This window comes from Cyprinus carpio, chromosome A19 (genome assembly GCF_018340385.1).
Source record: "Cyprinus carpio isolate SPL01 chromosome A19, ASM1834038v1, whole genome shotgun sequence".
Lineage (NCBI taxonomy): Eukaryota > Metazoa > Chordata > Actinopteri > Cypriniformes > Cyprinidae > Cyprinus > Cyprinus carpio.
Window position 1 is genome coordinate 20,737,216 of NC_056590.1, and position 18,616 is coordinate 20,755,831.

Below are 18,616 nucleotides of genomic sequence, written 5' to 3' on the forward strand. Positions count from 1 at the left end.
TGAAATCATGGTAAAAATGAACAAAGTAGCCTAGGCAATAGATTATATTGGATAATATTAACTGTGTCTTTCTCAATGTGTTATTACCATGAAAAGTCAATGGCCAACTAATGACAACATGGTCCATGGCATTGAAGACTTCGAAATTAAAAACCCTTTATCTTATAACTTTTAACTCTTACTTGTAAAACAACATATCAGACAATATACAATTAATCAATTTGACAAATAAAAAAAAAAAAAGGAAAAATAAAACAACATTAATTAAAAGCCTACCACTGTAGCCTATACAGTTACAATAGGTGAGTCTGGTGTTTGAAACATTAGAGTCATGAAATACACAAAGTCATGATATAGCCTACAGGTGGTAATTTGGTCAGTTCATCACTTAGCCTACAATAGGCTTATTCAGGGAAGTGCAGGAAATGGTTGAGTATTATTTTAGGTATAACATCTGCAGGCATATTTAGTGCCTATCATGTCCATTTATAGCCTTTACACACATCAGCTTGTATACTTGTATGGTTAAAAAGCTGCAAATTTCAAGACGCTGACGTCACGTCAAGTCGTCACGTGGGTCAGCCGTTTGAAAGTTCAAGACGTTCGGATAGACGTTCGATCGGTCGGTCGTTCGGATGTTTGATTTTGGCACTGAGTACCCGCCATACAGATGTTTGATTTTGGCACGGAGTACCCGCCATAGCAAAAGAATGAAGATTAGGGCTTGGGCGTCGTGACGTCATTACTTGGCGTGGCCGCCATGTTGATGGCCTCCTTTATTGCTACTCGGACTACTGCGCAGTGTTTAGACGTACTCCCTCTCAGCCGTGTCTTAATTTGATTTAATTAAAAATCTATTTCAACCATGGTAAACCGTTGCTGTATTGTGGGGTGTAAAAGCGCAACACATAATCGCCATGGGAAAAGAAATGAAAATGGATTAAGCTTCCACCGCTTTCCTGCTTGGAGGCGCGACCACGGAGACCAAGTATCCGAGATTACAAAGAGTCGTCGGCTCGCTTGGATCGCGGCTGTAAGACGACCAAGCATTACATTCCACAGTATCCCGATGTCGATGAGAGTGTGTTCCCTGCATTTTCATTCTGGTGAGTTAGAGATGGTGTACGATTTTCTTTTTATACATTGTTTCTTTCCTTCAGCCGCGACACCACATACATACACATGAAACACAAACATAACACAACGTTATGGTTCTATATGTTTTCAACACTTCTGCTATGGGATGATAATTTTGATTGTGTTACCAGGAAAACCAGCAAATGAAATGTATACCTCGCATCCGGATTGGGCACCATCATTAAACCTGGGTCACACTGAGACGAAGGCCACAAAGACTGCACGCTATGAGAGACAGGAAAAGAGAAAACGGCAAAGGACTGACAGTAAACCTGCGATGGATGAGACAGTTATTGATGACCTTGTTCCACCAGGTAAGCCTTACGGAGCCAGCAGATACAAAACGGGAGGGTTGACCGCTAACTACACTTTTGAAACGCATAGTTAAAAGTACATGTGTGAATGGTTGTTAGCACTAACGGTTACTAAACTAGCAGCTAGGTGCAGCGCAGCTTACCTTTGTCCGGATTACTATATTCCCACTGTTTGCCGGTGTTGTGTAATCAGTACAGCCGCTCCCAAGGGCACAAACTCCCGGGGGAGTTAAAAAAAAAAAACCTTGACGCGCAATTCCCCCATCCGCGCTCGCGACCGCTTGCGCCTCATGTTTGCTGCTGAATGCAAATGATCACAAATGATGGATGGACATCTATGCCAGTGAAAAGACATCAGCAATCCGCCGCAGAGAAAGAAAGAAAGAAAGAAAGAAAAGATGAAAACGAAGCCCGTGCATAACTTTCAGGCCCTGCTAAACTTTTTTGGCTGTTGACGTTAATAGCGTGTTTTAATGTCGGAAATAATTTCACCATCACCAACGCATCTAATATTCTCTCTCAGTTTCCATGTTCCTTTACGAAAATTAGTCATGGTTTTAAGACAAATAACACCAAAACTTATCATTCTTTTAGCTTTGGTAACTGCAAATTAACCATGTTTTTGTTACTTCAAATAATAATTTACAAAGAAGTATTAAGATAAGATTTTTTTTGTGTGTGTGTTTGTGTGTGTGTGTGGTTATAAAAACAGACCTAAGCCATCAATAGCCTTTAAAATGCATTATATAAAAACAATGAGGCAATAATGATTGGTTAATAAGGCTGTTAAAATACATAATGTAGGCTAATAAAAAAATAAACAATATATGTACATTACATGTTATTACAAATGCCTGCAAAGGGAGCCAAATGCCTGTTTATTGCTGCTGTTACACTTACAGGACAATGAAATCCTTGTTGGCCAAACATTTAATCCAAATATTTACTTAATCTTTAATTTTTGGCCAGCTTTTTGCTATATGATGACACAGCCTTTATAATTTCTTCAGCAGAAATGTGTGGACATCACAACCCTTACAAAAATAAACCATGTTTTTTTTTTTATCATAGTAAAACTACTTAATTTTCTTTTGTATGATTTCTGAATGCTTGAGACTATAAAATTAATGAGACAACTGTATTAATAAAGTCATAGCCATAGGTAACTGTCTAGAGCTACAATTGCAATTTGTAAATAATACAATTTATTTATGTACTTTTATATTTAATTATAGTAAAATTTTGACCCCTATCCTCCTGAGAAACAGAAATAAAAAGCTTTGTCAATTTTGTATTTTGGATGTCATTACATTGTTTAGAGCTTAAGAGAGAGAAAAAAAAGTAAAATAACATTTTTGAAAAATTATATTTTATTCATATGTTATGCTGTCATCTGTAGAGAAAACCAGAACTGAGTATTTCTAAAAAATAAAATGACAAGAATAGACATGAAAGGGCAAAAACAATGGGATTTTTTGTTTTTTTTAAATCAATCATTTTTTAGGTTTCAGGATTTTTTTTATACCAAACTTTAAGGATGGTTCTCAACTATGTTATAAAATATGACAAAATGATTTGATATACCATTTTGCTTTATACAATATGTGTTTAAAAAGTCCAGAAACTGGGTTTTCCATTAAGCACAATGTTATCTATACACTGTATCTAATTTGCACATTAAAGTGCTTGTTGGAACAGCATGTTGAAAAAAGAAGTGTAATAATGTGAGTAGTAACTGGCCAGATTTTTATAATAATATGTAATATTTCATAAGAATATTGCTATATAATTTGTTTTTCTATGCAATTCTTTTGTCTCCCGAAATGCATAATACAGTAAACATGCTAAAATATAATGTCCACTACAGAGGCAAAAACTCCATAGCTGGGTATCAGGAGGATATAGTAGATGTTTTTGTTTTTTTTTCTTTCTTAATATTTGGGGGTTGGCACAACAATACAATCCTGCTTAGGGCACCCATTTGGCCAACAGCGGCCCTGTGTGTAATATTCGGTTCCCGTGAAAAACTGTTCCCGTGGGTGGATTTCACATGAATATTCATTACCTCCCTTTTTGCGTGCCCTTCAAACAAAGCAAAAACCAAACTAAACTAAAAAAAAAAATCAACGCTCCTCAATACTTGTTTAATAGATTATTTTGAACAGGTAATGAAGTGTCAGTGTTACGCACTGAAGTATTGCAACAGTGTCAAAACAATCCAGTTTGTGTAATATGATAAATCATCTGTAAGCTGTTTTGCTTGATTGATTACAATAACACAACATAAACAAAAAACAAATAATTATTTTTGATGTGTTTAGCTTTGTATAGATTTCATTTGTGGGGGATTAAGCTAATTGCTGTTTAAATAGTTTGATTAGCCTATAGTTAGACTACTGGTGACTAGATAGCCTTAGACTACTGGTGACTATTACTGCAGTTTATAAATCTCAATGAATAAAAAAACCAAAAATATAAATATCTTGTGTCATTTATAAAAGCTTGTTTAGTTTGCATGTAGCCAGTGTTTCTGTTACCTAAATAAGCTACATACATACTGAGAAAGCTGTTACCTATAGCTACATACATTCATTTGTTTTTCTTGCAGTTAAGCTGGTAATATGTAATGTTATTTGTAAAATTGATTATATAAAACAGTGCATAATCCTTAAAGTATTGTTCTGATGCAGTCTTCTTGGACATAGGTCAGCAGCTATTCCAAGAATATTATTCTTCATTTGGATAAGAAATCATGTGTCTCATCATCACCAATGTTATAATATGGCTATGATTTGCTTTTGTGATGTTTCCACATATACTGATCATCATGTAAAGTCCCTGTCTGTCTCAGATTGGATGAGAGAGCTGAAGTCACTGTACAGTAGTTGAACATTGTATGAACTGGACATTCATGGAGGCTGTTCTCGAGTGCCAATTAATATCTCAGACACTCACTTAATTTTGCATTGCTTCATTCCTTATGCATACTTTCACACAACTTTCTTTCTTTTCAATTTGAGTTATATTCATAAAGCAATTACTTCTGTACTTGTCATAGTAGCATTTAATGAATGTAACTAATTTTTATGTGATCTACCATATCATTTTTGAGTATAATTTTAAACAGTAAAAATAAAACACTTACTATAAAGATAACATGTTATTTGTTAATCTGCATGTCATGTTACTATTAACCCACATCAGAGAACTGTCAACATTAAAGTGTGTTGTTCAATTATAGAAATATTAACTTTAATTAAGGAGACAGGAGAACAGAGTTTGGCTGACAAAAACATTTGGGTTTCATTGTATGTAATAGTTGAAAAATGTGCAAAAGATTATTTGAATAAGATGTTCAAATGTTAAACATTATTAACATAATGGATTATGAAATTGTGGATGTTTTCACACACTATTCTTAAACATGACATGATGAGGTTGTTTTTCAGTGCAACATACGATCAGAGAACAGACACAATGTATGCTTATATATAATATTCATTATTGAAGTATTTATTATTAGTAGTTCTTAATCAGATTCTCTAGACCAGTGGTTCTCAACCTTTTTCAGCTCACGGCCCACACAACCAAACACATATGTTTGCGCGGCCCACTGCAAAAAAATTAACTGACCCCGCTATTGTTGGGTTAATAACTTAGTACTCAGAAGCTAGATTGTTAACTGTATTTATTGAATGAACTAGGGCTGTGCGATAACGACAAAAAAAAAAAAACCTATCGCGATTTCTTTGATCAATTTTGCGATTTCGATTTTAATCACAATTTTGACACACAGATATGCTTTACAGTCATGAATGCATTCAGTATAAATTTGAAACATATTTCCAAAAGAAAACCAATTAGAGCTTTATCAAAAAGTTGTAACGTCTCTAGAACAGACATAAGTCAAAATAATCTTTATAGTAAAGGTGTAACAAAATTTCTAGACTTATGGCAAAAAAAATATATATATATATATATAAATAAATCCCTTGTCTAGGGACTTTTTCTTTTTTGCCATACACTGTTCATAGAGCTCATTAATTGTAGCGGTGCCTCAGGTGTGAAAAAGATTTGTTATACATTATACAGGTTCACACGTAGGCCTACTATGTCTAGTCTAGTCTGCAGTGCGTATACAGTATGTGTATGCGGTCCAGAAGCAGCAGCGAGAGCGCATTAATGTAACGCGAAAGCACATTAAATTAATGCGCGAGCGCGAATCTGTCCGCACGCACATTTTTTTTTCCTCTGTCACAAAACCAGACGCACTTGCTCAGATACACGCTGCTCTCGCCCGGAGAAAGTGTGCGCACTTAAAACGTGTCTTCTCTCGCTCAAACTGCGTCCTGTGCACTCACAACACTCTCTATGCTCGTGTGCTAGATATTAATTCTTTTCGCACGTTTTTATTTCTAGCCTTTTACCGCGTGCAGTGTGAACGCTCTGATCCTTTAACATGGGCTCGGAAAAAAGGCGCATCACATCTGTTCTGTTGCATTCTGATTAGATCGGATGGCATACTGCGGGAGGTCAGGGCCGCGGAAAATCGTGCTATAAAGCGATTTAGAAATCGCGCACGCTCAAATCGTGATTTTATGACAATTTCTATCGCACAGCCCTAGAATGAACTGGCAATGAACAGAAAATAACTCGGGCTTATTTAATTTTATACATATATATATATATATATATGAAATGGTGTTGTTATGATTTAGACATTTTTACATATATTAATATTATTATTTATTTTAATAGTAATTGGCGGCCCACCTTCAATACCATCGCAACCCACTAGGGGGCCGCGGCCCACAGGTTGAAAACCATGCTCTAGACCAGTGGTCTCAAACTCAATTCCTGGAGGGCCACAGCTCTGCACAGTTTAGCTCCAACCCTAATCATACACACCTGATCCAGCTAATCAAGGTCTTCAGGATTACTAGAAATTTCCAAGCAGGTGTAAGTTGGAGCTGGTTGGAGCTAAAACGCAGGCTGCGTGGCCCTCCAGGAATTGAGTTTGAGACCTCTGCTCTAGACTGTTAAGCTCTGTATTTGACTGTTAACCAAATACAATAAAGAAAATGTGATGTGCTATACTTATGACATACTTTGTAAATCTGTTTTAAAGAGACAGTTAATTTAAATATAAAAATTAACTCACTCTCATGTTGTTTCAATGTTGCATGACTCCTTCTGTAGAAGATACTTTTAGTTTTTGCTCATACTGGTTTCAAATGGGTATTTTGGGGTGGATTTCTACCTTCAGTATATTATAATCTATAAGTAATCGGAAATTGGTGGTTCCCAAAGAGGCTTATGTGGAAAGATTTTGATGTTGAAAAAAAAAATCCAATATATTAATAATAGTAGTAGTAGTAGTAATAGGAGAAAATATGTGACAAAAGTAAATGTGCATTTAGTGTGACTTTATAATTTTACCTGTGACTTAAAATAATTTTATATAGTATATAATATATATATATACATATAATATCTATATATATATATATATATATATATAAAAAGATATATATATATACTGATGGGGAAAAAAAAAGATGCTGAAAAAAAATCATAAAAAAAAAAAAATTGTTTATTTCAGACATAGTTGTATACAAACTGTACTAGTCTTTAATGACAACTAGGTAGGCAAATCAAAGCAAACTATTAAAAATAAAGCCCCACAAATGAAATATATAAAAAGCGAAATACACCAAATATAGTAAAAAACTATATTAGTTATTAGCTTATTGATTGTTTTGCTGTGTGCCTGTAATCGATCAAGCAAAACTTTACAGACAGTTTATCATATTACACAAACTATGCATTGTTTTGGCACTGTTGCAGTTAATGCTAATTAATGCTTAACACTCACACTTCATTACTTGTTCAAAATAATCCATTAAACAAGTAGCGATTTGAGGAGCGTGCACTGATATATTCCGTTCCATTCATTTGCATGTTGTTTCAAGGACACGCCCACAACAAGGGAACTAATGAATATTCATGTCAACTCCACCCACGGGATCAGTTTTTCACAGGAACTGAATATTACACAACACCGGCTTTATGATCTGCAGCTCCTGAACCCATCCATTTGTGAACTGCACATTCAGCAAGTCGTTCAAGTTGTTTACATTCGTGAGGCCATCAACATGGCCGCCACGTCCCAGAATGCAACACAGTGCCCAAGCCCTATTGCGCGTAAATGGCGAAATACATACCAAATTATGTCAAAATGCCTTGATGAGTATTCACGTAAACAGTCGATTTATACTAAACATTGTCGGTATATGGGTTATTAAGTGAATTTAAACAGCTGAGAAACAAAACTTATGTGTAACAGTTACAGCCATGCATGAGGTCTTAAAGAGACAGCAACGTAAATAAACCTGCTGCTGTCTTCCACTAATGTTTATTTATACATTAAAGACTAACCAGTGTTATTTTAAAGTTAAATAGATTATTCAGTTTCTGTAGTATTTCTGTACCTGAATATTACTGTTATACCTACCTGAAAAACTTAAAGCTCAGTTTATTTTATTTGTATCTTGTTATTGTATTTGTTTGTACCATTGCTTGTCATTTATATATTCTTATTTTATTAATGACTGTTTACTTGTCTTTTTTAGTTAAAATTAATTCAATTCAGAGTTTGAAATCAAAGTTCTTAATAATTATCCTCACAAAAAAAATAAAAATCAACAACATTATAAATTGAAAAACACAAATACACTGGGTGACAAAACATTTAGGTTAGATGATTGTACTTTAAAAATGTTATGTTTATACCCTAAAGGCCCTGATATATACTTCGATCAAATGATGTCATTTCGGACAAAAATCAGGCCGAAACTAAGTTTTTTTGAGTTTGTTTCAACAGTTCGAATCAGCTGACCAAAGCAAAACTTTCTGGGTGAGTTGTTTTGGCTCCTAAACACCTTTGAGCTTACATTGGTCCGTCGGTTACGCAATCGGTCTGAAACTCCACCACAGCATCTCCTAGTCACTTTTTTTTTTTTTCGTTTCTCATTCCAAGGAGGTCCAAGTCCGGCAGGAGAACAGCATCTCCTAGTCACTATAGCAACATGAATACACTAGAGCAGTGGTTTTCAAACCTGTCCTGCAAGCACCCATATTACCTCACATTTGGTATGTCTCCTTATATTTGACACACCCATTTCAGGTCTTGCAGTCTCTACTAATGAGCTGATGAGTTGAATCAGCTGTGATAGATGATGGAGACACAGAAACTGTGCAGTGTTGGGGGTGCTCACAGGACTGGTTTGAAAACCATAGAGTGTTAAATAGCAGAGCTGGCACAAATATATCCACACACGATCGCTCGCGGAGATACTTTAAAGATTCAGAGAAAGCATCTAATTCATTGAAAGAAATTGCAACGAAGCTTGGTGTCGACGACCCGGGGACGGGGTTATCCAAAAAGCGATGTATAGAAACATCTGAGACTAGCTTTTCAAATCCATGAAAGGAAATGGTAAAGATATAAGGTAGCAAGTACCAAATACATGTGTTTCTGCTGCTGCTGCTGTTCTTTCAATAAGCAAATTTAAAGGGTATACGATAAATAAAATGCCAAACGAATATACAACAATAAACTTTTTTTTATCAAAAGTAAACCATGACATCACATAAAATATAAAAAGGTGTAACAGTTGATCCAGTTTAATAAATGAACACTAGTAAAGTATCAAACTGACTCCATTGTTTTTTTTCCACATCATGCTAAAGTTTTCAGAACAGGCAGGCAAGAGAGAACAATATCTCCACTATGAGACATTCACACTTCCCATAAAGGACTGATTATAGTTCTTTTGTATTGCAAACATGATACTTGGCTCTGAACTGCTGCTAATCATTATTCTTTTGCCCTGTAATATTCTGACCATTGGGGCCCCTCTCACACATAGATTGCCTACACTTCATTTCATCGTTGTTTTGTTCAGGGGGAAACGCGCGCCGGCAGTTCGAAATAGCTCATAAAGGCCCTGATTTACTTCAAACAAAATCGAAGAACGAAATTATCAATCAAATGACGTAATTTCGAACAAAATCAGGCTGAAACGAAGTTCGTTTTGAGTTCGTTCCGGCAGTTCGAAACAGCTCACCAAAGCAAACTTTCTGGGGGGAGTTCGTTTCGGCTCCTAAACACCTTTGAGTTTCTGTTGGTCCGTGGCGGTTATGCAATAAGTTGGTTTGTTCTGAAACTCTACCTTTGACGTGCGATTTTTTTTCTTTTTTTCGGTTCGTTTCTTATTCAGCGGAAGTCAGGCAAGAGAGAACAATATCTCCGGCCTAGTCACTAGCAACGTGAATACACTGGAGAGTCAAATAGCTGAGCTGGCACAAATATATCCACACCTGTAAGACTTTAAAGATTCAGACGAAGCTTGGTGTCGATGACCCGGAGTTCTGCAAAAAGAGACGCAGAGAAACATCCGAGACAAGTTTTCCAAAGCCATGAAAAGAATGAAAGGAAAGAGTAAAGATATATAAGGTAGCAAGTACCAAATACAAGTGTTTCAAATAAATGTTACACCATACTGCTACTGCTGCTGCTCTTTCAATAAGCGAATGTAAAGGGTATACAATAAATGAAATGCCAAACGAATATACAATAATAAACCTTTGTTTTTATCAAACGTAAACCATGACACCACATAAAATATAAAAAGGTGTAACAATTTATCCAGTTTAATATAATAAATGAACACAAATGAAATAAAGTGACAAACTGACTCCAATATTTTTTTTTCCACATCATGCCAAAGTTTTACAAACTATGAGACATTCACACTTCTCATTAAGGACTGATTATGGTTCTTTTGTATTGCAAACATGATACTTGACTCTGAACTGCTGCTAATCATTATTCTTTTGTCTGTAATATTCTGACCATTGGGGCCCGTCTCACACCTTGCCTACACTTCATCATTTCATCATTGTTGTGTTTGGGGGGATACGCGCGAGAGTCGCGAGTCATGTTTACATTAATCTACACCCGCCTCCAGCAGCGCGGGGGTGTCGCTCAGCCTTTCGAACTTCTTTTTGCCCGCAAACGAAGAACGAAAACGAACTTCGTTTGAAGTATGACTGGGCCTAAACTCCCACTTCAAATAAAAAATCCCCCACAAATAATAATAATAATTCCAAAAAAAAAAATTCCCCCCCAAAAAAAAAAAATAAATAAATAAATACATAAATATGTACACAACACATACACATACACAAACACACACACACACACACATATATATATATATATATATATATATATTATATATATATATATATATATATATATTCTATATATATATATATATATATATATATATATCGAGAATTTCTGTAGCGGTTTATTTATTTAATTATTTTTTTGTTACTGCATACTTTGGGCTGGTATTTTATTAAATGGGCGGGATTACAGTCAATGGTTTTACGCCGTAGTTGGGCTGGAGATATTCAATCCAATCTGGCAACACTGCGTGTTGTGCGCCTCACCCATAATGCACTGCTGCATGCTCAGGGGAAGAGCTTTCGCGGGAGAGCTAGCGAGACCATCCAGCTAGTTTATATTTCAGCAACCTTTGCAGTATTTTGATGTTTTAATTCAGAAGTGATCAACCGTGCATCTTGCAGGGGTTGTTGGTCGACTATCATTTGAGAGGGATTGTTGAAAGAAAACGTCAGGCGTTCAAAGGTGAGTCCGTAAACTGTTGAAAAGATTGCCCCGCGTGTTGTTTATCATCTCTGCAGAGATTCGCTGCAAAGCATGCATGCCCTGCAGCGTGTTTCGCCTTTATACGCTTAGTCTGGCTACAACATTCATGTTTTAAAGCCTCATGTTGGAGTTTTTTTTTTTTTTCATTTCTATCGAATAGCGAGCTAACGACAATAGAACGGTGCATATGTAACGTTAACGTATATAAAAAAAAAAACAGAATTAATGCAGTGTTGAGGTTTGCCAGTATTGTATGGTATGTATGATCAGCCTGTGACAATATTAGCCAAAGATGCATGTTTATAGTCCTGTACAGAAGCGTTCGCTGCAGCAGACAGTAGGTTAAAGTCCATTGTGGAGGCTGAAATGGTTTGAAAACAACTAAATTATCGGAATTATGTAAAATAAAATATCGCAGCAATGGGCATATTTCAATCACTAATATTGTGGAAGATATATAAGGATCTTAACTTTTTGCTTCCGCAAATACGATTTACAGTTAACTGCAACATTTTTATGTGTTTTTCATTAAAAACGACTGAATAATTATAACTTTTTTATGAATATTATTTTTTCATAAAAAAGTTTTTAATTGTAATATTATTTTGCATGAATATTAAAAATATCTGTGAATGCTATTAATTAATTCAAAAACAATGTTGTTGAAAAACAAGGGCGTATGAAGCAAAACAGTTTAATTTTCTACCCATTTAACCCGTGCTTCAAGGAGATCATTAGTTTTCATGTTTGAGCTTGCAGAATTTCTCAAAAATGTATAACATTAATCCAAAAGTTTGCAATGCATTGCACTTGCACTTATGCAAGATTAGATGTGTAATATTGTGAAAATACAGTACAGGCCTGATAGGGAGCCTCAGGCCATTCTTATTGTTGGACTCTGCCCTATGGATAATTGTCATCATTTCTCACTTTCAGGGGTGAAGTCTGGCCCCTCACAGTCTACAGTGGCAGTTTCAACGTTGGACTCAACATCTGCCGCAGGTGTCCCAATGGCCAGTGAAGATTCCACAGAACAACTTCCAGGAGATGCAGGTTCAGAAGTGAAGCCAGATGCAGTGGAGTCATGGCTGCTGGATGCCACTGATGCTGGTGAAAATGAACCAGACCTTCAAAACAGCCTGATGGAAAGCCATCAGATGGAGCAGGAGGAAGTAGAGAAGCTTCAAGGGGAGATGGAGGAAGATCTGGATATAAGACAACAAGCGGGTATGGACCATGAAAGCGGACCAGAAAAGCCCAGTCTAACTGACCAGAAAGAAGAAGAAGAAGAAGAACATTGTGCACTGGGACAATCTAAGCAGAAGAATGCTGAAGAAGTAGAGAAAAATGAAGAGGGGAAGATTGCAGAGGATGCAGCACAGTATTCAGAAGAGCTTGTGATCGCTAAAGTCGAGGACTTTACCAGTGAAATGGCAGTAAATGTGGACCAGACTGAGGATCGCGATGGGAAGATGGAGGTAGATGGATCAGATGATGCAGGTTGGTGTGACCTTTTTGCCTGTTACTTGATGTGTCCTGTTGAGATGACTTTTCAAACACATTTTGGTAGTTATTGATATTGATTGATGATTCTGTGTTCTGATAAATGTTCATTACTGAACATTATTTCACAGCCATTGAAAAGCTTCCAATGTGATTCAGAATGTAATTGAATCCCTAAATATGTTTTTGCATAATGTTGCTGTATCATTAATATTATTTAATATTATTTTTTTGCCATTTAACTAAATAGAACTGAGGAACAGACCTGACAGTTTTTTTCTGCTTAATTTTTTCATTTAACAGGAAACTCTTTGACTAAATGCATAAAAAGGGAGAAAACCGAACCATCTGTTGTGGTGAGCAATGTCATTATTTTATGTTTACCACTGAAATTCATTGAGTTTGCTTGATAATCCATGTAGGAAGTAAACTCCTTAAACTAAACTCCTCTCTATCTAACACAGTCAATGTTAAAAACGGAGTTGAAACCTCAAGTGGGCCAGCTCTCTGGTGCCCTACCAGTGAAGGTGAAGGATGAGCCGATGGATGAGGAGTATCAGAAAGTGTCTGAGCCACTGGGCCCAGTGGGAAACATTAAAGATGAGCCCAACACAGCAGCTGTAAGTTTCACAAGCGATTTTTATTTATTTTAAATAAAGTTTAAGATACTGGTATGTTTCTCTCTCTCTCTTATGCTCTCTAGGTCTACATTTATGTGATCAAAAATTATACAGTAATATTGTGAAATATTGCATTTCAAATTTTCTATTTTAATAATTTTACATACATTTTTCAGCAGCTATTACTCCAGTTGTCAGTGTCTCATGATCCTTTAAAAATCATTCTAATATGTTGATTTGCAGTCCACATGACTTTTTTTCTTTTACATGTTATCTTAAGGATTTTTCTCATTATTTAAATTTTAGTTTTAGTATGACATTATAATACCATTCATAATTTTACTTTTTTATAATTTAAAGAAGAAACCAGTCCGATGTATATTTGACATTTGAGGCTTAATACTATATAAAAGCACCTTAAGTTTTCAGTTAGTGTTTTCAGCTTGTTTATTTTCATAAAAATACGGCATGCAGTGTTATCAAACAATGGCATAAACATCATTCAATGTAAATTGTGATAATCGTAATTATAATCGACAATGATTTTTTTTTTCATAATTGTGCAGCCCTAATATATACAACGTCTTCATGGTATGTAGTCTATAAACACATTTATATACAAAACTGCTTATAACACAAATATCTGTAATTTGGCCTATATTTTGTTACTCCCTTAATACATTTAATAACATGTCTACATTAATATAGTAAAATTCTATATGAATATCCTACATTTCTGCCACAATATCACCGTTAGTGGTACAGTTAGTGTTACTACAGTTAACCCATTGTAAATGTTGGTGATTTAAAAGTATTCTAACTGGATTGTTATTACAATGTTTCTCCAGATTTTCACGTCAGTGTTGTTGGTTTGGTTATTTTAATGCAGTCTTGCTAAATATTTTTTTTTTCTTTACTCCACTACTGAGCTGGAAAATGAACCCAAAATTCCCTTATTTGAATGGCAAAGTGGAATTTAAAATGGAAAATAATCAATTAGATGAGTTAAATAATTGCAACAAGCCAAAGCATGTGACAGGAATTGAAAACATGAGCTAAATTTACAATGCTTCTTCAGGTTATATAAGCAGAACTGTTAAGTAAGGTATAAAATGTTTCATGGAATTTTGTATTATTTTTTTCATTGTGTTCATGTTTTCAGGAGTTTAGCCAGACACCTGATGCGATCAAGATCAGTGCAGTTTTCTCCGTAGGAGGAAATGCAACATCTATCGGTACGAGCCCTGAAAATATATTATAATGTTCTTTTACCATTTACTACATGGGTGAACATGATGATAAATGGTTCAATGAAATTTAAGTTGCATGTTATATTTCTTCCATATTTGTCTTCATGTGACTGCAGTTCCAGCAAAGGCCACAGCACTCCCTACACTATCCCTTCCTTCTCTGGCCCCTGCCAATCCAGTTGGTGTGGTCTGCACAGGATGTAATAAAGTCCTCTTAAAGGGACAGACGGCTTTCCAGCGCAAAGGCTGTCCTAAACTCTTCTGTTCACCTCAGTGTCTCTGTAGCACCTCTAATGTGGTGGTCAAAATACCTCAGAAGAAACAGTGTCACCACTGCCACAAGTATGCCTACAAGTCTTGCTTTCATTTTTTTCTACATACCCTTTTACGAATACAAATGCCTTTTAACAAGTTCTCTTTCCCTGCAGAGACATTCTTGACCCAAAGGATGTGATCAATGCCCCGGTGGACTTGTCAGGGACTGTGAAGGAGTTCTGCAGTCACAAATGCCTCAGCACTTTAAGCTTCAAGTGCAGTGTGTGTCAGAAGACAGGAATGGTAAGTGGCCATCTCTATTTGTGCAGGTGTTTCCTGCACTGGATCGCCGCTACTGATAATGCGGCCCATAAACTGAATTATGTTTTGCCCCTAAAGGCCTGTTCACAACAAGACAAAAATAGCTTGATTGGTTTGATCCAGTCTTCAGTTTTTTTGCTCATTAAATCAGGTAACATCTGGCTAGCTCAAGGAACCACAGGTCTTTAATTTCAGTTACATTTAACTTGAAATGAAGCAAACACTGTTTAGTGTATTTAACCCCCTTGAGGCTCCAGTGTGATAACGTTGTTATTATTATTATTATTATTAAACTGATTAACTGTATTGATAAAGTACTCTTGGTATTTATGGTTATGCAGATATAAGGAAGACATTGTGCAAAGCTGTAATAGGTCTGCTGTCATTTGTGGCCACTCAAAATAACACACACGCACACAAAGTTTTTCTTTTGTGAAATGCAGAAAGGTGCACTTTGTGCCATCTTTGTCCCTGTGAACATTCAGAAGCACATCCAAGAGAAAAAAAACACACACACTATATATATATATAAGCTATGCAAGTGGTTCTGGAATGATCTTAAAAAAAAATCTCATGTCTCTTGACAAAGCAATACATTCATTTATTAGATCAATTTGTTAGCATTTTTGATAGATTCTTGATTAATAATTAGAACTAAAAGGTGGTGTATGAATGTAAATGTATGAAAAGTGCATTGTTCAAAAAGAATAATAATACAACTAATAAAAATACACTTAAATGTAAAATCTTTTCATCAGTTTAACAAATTTACTGTCAAAAACGACTTTTGCTCGCATCTTTTCTCAGGTAGGTTGTATATTGTAGATCATTGTCGCTCTGAGTTCTGACAGTCTTCCCGGCTCATGAATATTAATTCCATTGTCTGCGTTCGCCGGAGCTGATTGGTGGAGCCAGTGGTTGGTGAGCGCTAGCCAATGGGATTACAGCTTGTTTCTTATCCTCCATCTGCTGAAGGATGCAAACGGCTTAAATAATAAATGACCTTTGTCATTTTGATAGAGAAAAAAGGAAATATCATTTCGTCAGTTCTACGACTGCGTGGTTTGTTAGACTCTTGTTTTCTCTCTCGTGTGTGAGGAGAGAGAGCACTGCCACTGTCAGGCAAATGACTGTGAGTAGGGCGCCTGCACAATAGAAATTACACTGCGAATCCACCGATATTATGACTGGGACAATAAATCGATGCATCGCGGTTCGTGGATCGATTCTGAGATGTTCGGAATGCATCGTGATTCTCTCTCAGATCGATTCGGAGCTTAGTTTTTAACAGCAGATGGCACTCTAGGCTTGTTTTTAACTGCACACTAAAATGCTCATGAAGAAGAGCACTTGTGCATTCGGCTGAGTAATGTAAGTGGTTAAATGTACTTGCACATCGGCTTTTGATGCAAAATTTGTGTAAACAGCCCACTGTGAACATCCTTGTAATTCGCTGCAATTTTTTCAAAATTTATGAATTATTATTTTAGGTTCAAGTGATGCGTATGTAAGGAACTTGTAGCAAGCAGAATACGTCTATTTCTAAAGCACGCAGTGCCATCTGCTTTTAAAAACAAAGCTTATGATCGATTCAATATTATCCCAACCCTAACCGATATTAAATGTTGGTTAGGTATCATTTTTGTGCCTCATCCCCACCCGCAGAGCGCGCTATTTATACGGTTACATACATGGTAAAAGCTACCCCATCAATGTGATAAAAATAGCTTCAAGCATCATCCGATTCATTCACTTTTCATCGCTTTTGGAAATGGCACACTGCACGTGTGAGGAAGCTCTCGGGAAGGTCCTGGACAGCGAGGAAGAATTTGCCTTTTCCTCAGAAGAAGAGCAGGAGTCTGATGATGAATGGTTGCATTTTGAAAAGCGACTTGATCCAGCCGAGGATGTCCTTTCTGATGAGTAAGTCGTTCAAACTTTCTTTAGTTGCCATGTTGTTTTTAAATAATCATGCACATATATTACTAGTTTACAAAATTGAGTAATATATGACTCTCATGGATATAGGTTAGGACATGATACAACTTGTCGTTACGTCTAAATGTTGTACAAAATGAGTAACTTTATGTAACTTTTGTGCTGTATAATAATATTGTTCAAAGGTTTGAGATCAGTTTTTTTTATTCTTTTATTCATCAAGGATGCATTAAACTGATCAAAAGTGACAGTGAAAATGTTACAAAATGTCTATTTCAAATAAATGCATTTTTTTTAGCTTTCTATTTATTAATCCAAAATGTATCACTGTTTGAACTAAAAGTGAGTAGTGCTGATAATAATAAATGTTTCTTGAGCACCAAATCAACATATTTGAATGATTTCTAAAGGGTCATGTGACACTGAAGTAATGGCTGCTGAAAATTCAGCTTTGCCAGAATAAATTACGTTTACAAAATAAATAGAATGTTTAAATTATAATGAAATTTCACAATATTACTATTTTCACTGTAGTTTTGTTTAAATAAATGCAGCCTTGGTGAGCATAAGTAACCCCAAATCTTTGAAAGGTTGTGTATATTGAAATAATTATTTCAAATTTATTTACACTTTACTGTAAAATAATGCCTTATCAGTTTAGCTTGTTTGTGAATATTTGATCAGCCATTAATGTTTTTAGGTTTAAATGTGCATGTGTTTTTGCTACGAGTGCAATATTGGCGATTAGTTATGTTAAAAAAAAAAAATAGCTTTGATCCTGTTATCATCATGCTCACAGGTTACTTTTATTTTTATTTATACAAAACAGAAATGAGGAGAACGACAGTGACCAGATGCCTGTTGCAAAGAAAGCCAGGACAAACAAGCAGTCTGCTCTGACATGGAAAACAGAGACTGAAGTTGACTTGGTTCCACAGAGTCTGAGATTCATGCCCGCACGTGATCCCGGACCGCAGCTGTGGTCAACTGATGCGTACACTCCCCTCAGTCTCTTCAAACTCTTTTTCTCTGAAAGCACTGTCTCAACTCTATGCTACAACACAAATGCCCAGGCCGCCAGGTCAGTTGAAAGGGGTCGCAAATACAGGTGGACAGATGTCAGCGTTGGCGAAATGTACCGTTACTTTGGACTCATATTCTACATGGGCATGGTGAAGTTGAGCTCCATCAATGACTACTGGCGGCAGGGCAGTCTTTTCTCTGTGCCTTTTCCCGCCACAGTCATGTCAAGGGACAGATACCGTACCATTTCATGGAATATGCACATGAGTCACCCAGCTGCAGACAAGGAGAATGACAAAAAGAAGGGCACAGATGAATATGACCGGCTTTTCAGGGTCAAACCCCTCATGGACACGATCCGTCTTGCGTGCAAAACTATTTATCATCCTAGAAGAAATTTAGCTGTGGATGAAAGAATGGTGGTATGCAAAGCCAACACAAGAATGACACAGTACATGAAAGCCAAGCCAACCAAGTGGGGCTTCAAGCTGTTTGTCCTCACAGACTCATCGA

At 36.1% G+C, this 18,616-nt stretch overlaps 1 protein-coding gene and 1 long non-coding RNA gene across 3 annotated transcripts in view; one reads left to right on the forward strand and one right to left on the reverse strand.

The window, feature by feature from the left end:
• The first annotated feature begins 865 nt into the window (after positions 1-865).
• The window catches only part of LOC109060269 (zinc finger MYM-type protein 4-like), a 35,366-nt gene continuing 17,615 nt past the window's right edge, over positions 866-18,616 (forward strand). The window contains exons 1-8 of one of the 2 annotated variants that reach the window (XM_042776953.1): positions 866-1,106; positions 1,269-1,451; positions 12,130-12,693; positions 13,000-13,052; positions 13,161-13,316; positions 14,479-14,551; positions 14,683-14,908; positions 14,995-15,124. In XM_042776953.1, coding sequence (XP_042632887.1) covers positions 866-1,106; positions 1,269-1,451; positions 12,130-12,693; positions 13,000-13,052; positions 13,161-13,316; positions 14,479-14,551; positions 14,683-14,908; positions 14,995-15,124 — 1,626 coding nt within the window. Of the gene's footprint in view, positions 1,107-1,268; positions 1,452-10,968; positions 11,173-12,129; positions 12,694-12,999; positions 13,053-13,160; positions 13,317-14,478; positions 14,552-14,682; positions 14,909-14,994; positions 15,125-18,616 lie in introns of those variants that run through there. The other variant, XM_042776954.1, reaches the window with a different exon arrangement.
• LOC122148826 lies at positions 1,013-1,797 on the reverse strand. The gene is made up of 3 exons (XR_006162654.1): positions 1,595-1,797; positions 1,294-1,362; positions 1,013-1,154 (listed from the first exon to the last, which is right to left on the reverse strand). It is a non-coding gene; the product is annotated as an uncharacterized LOC122148826 (long non-coding RNA).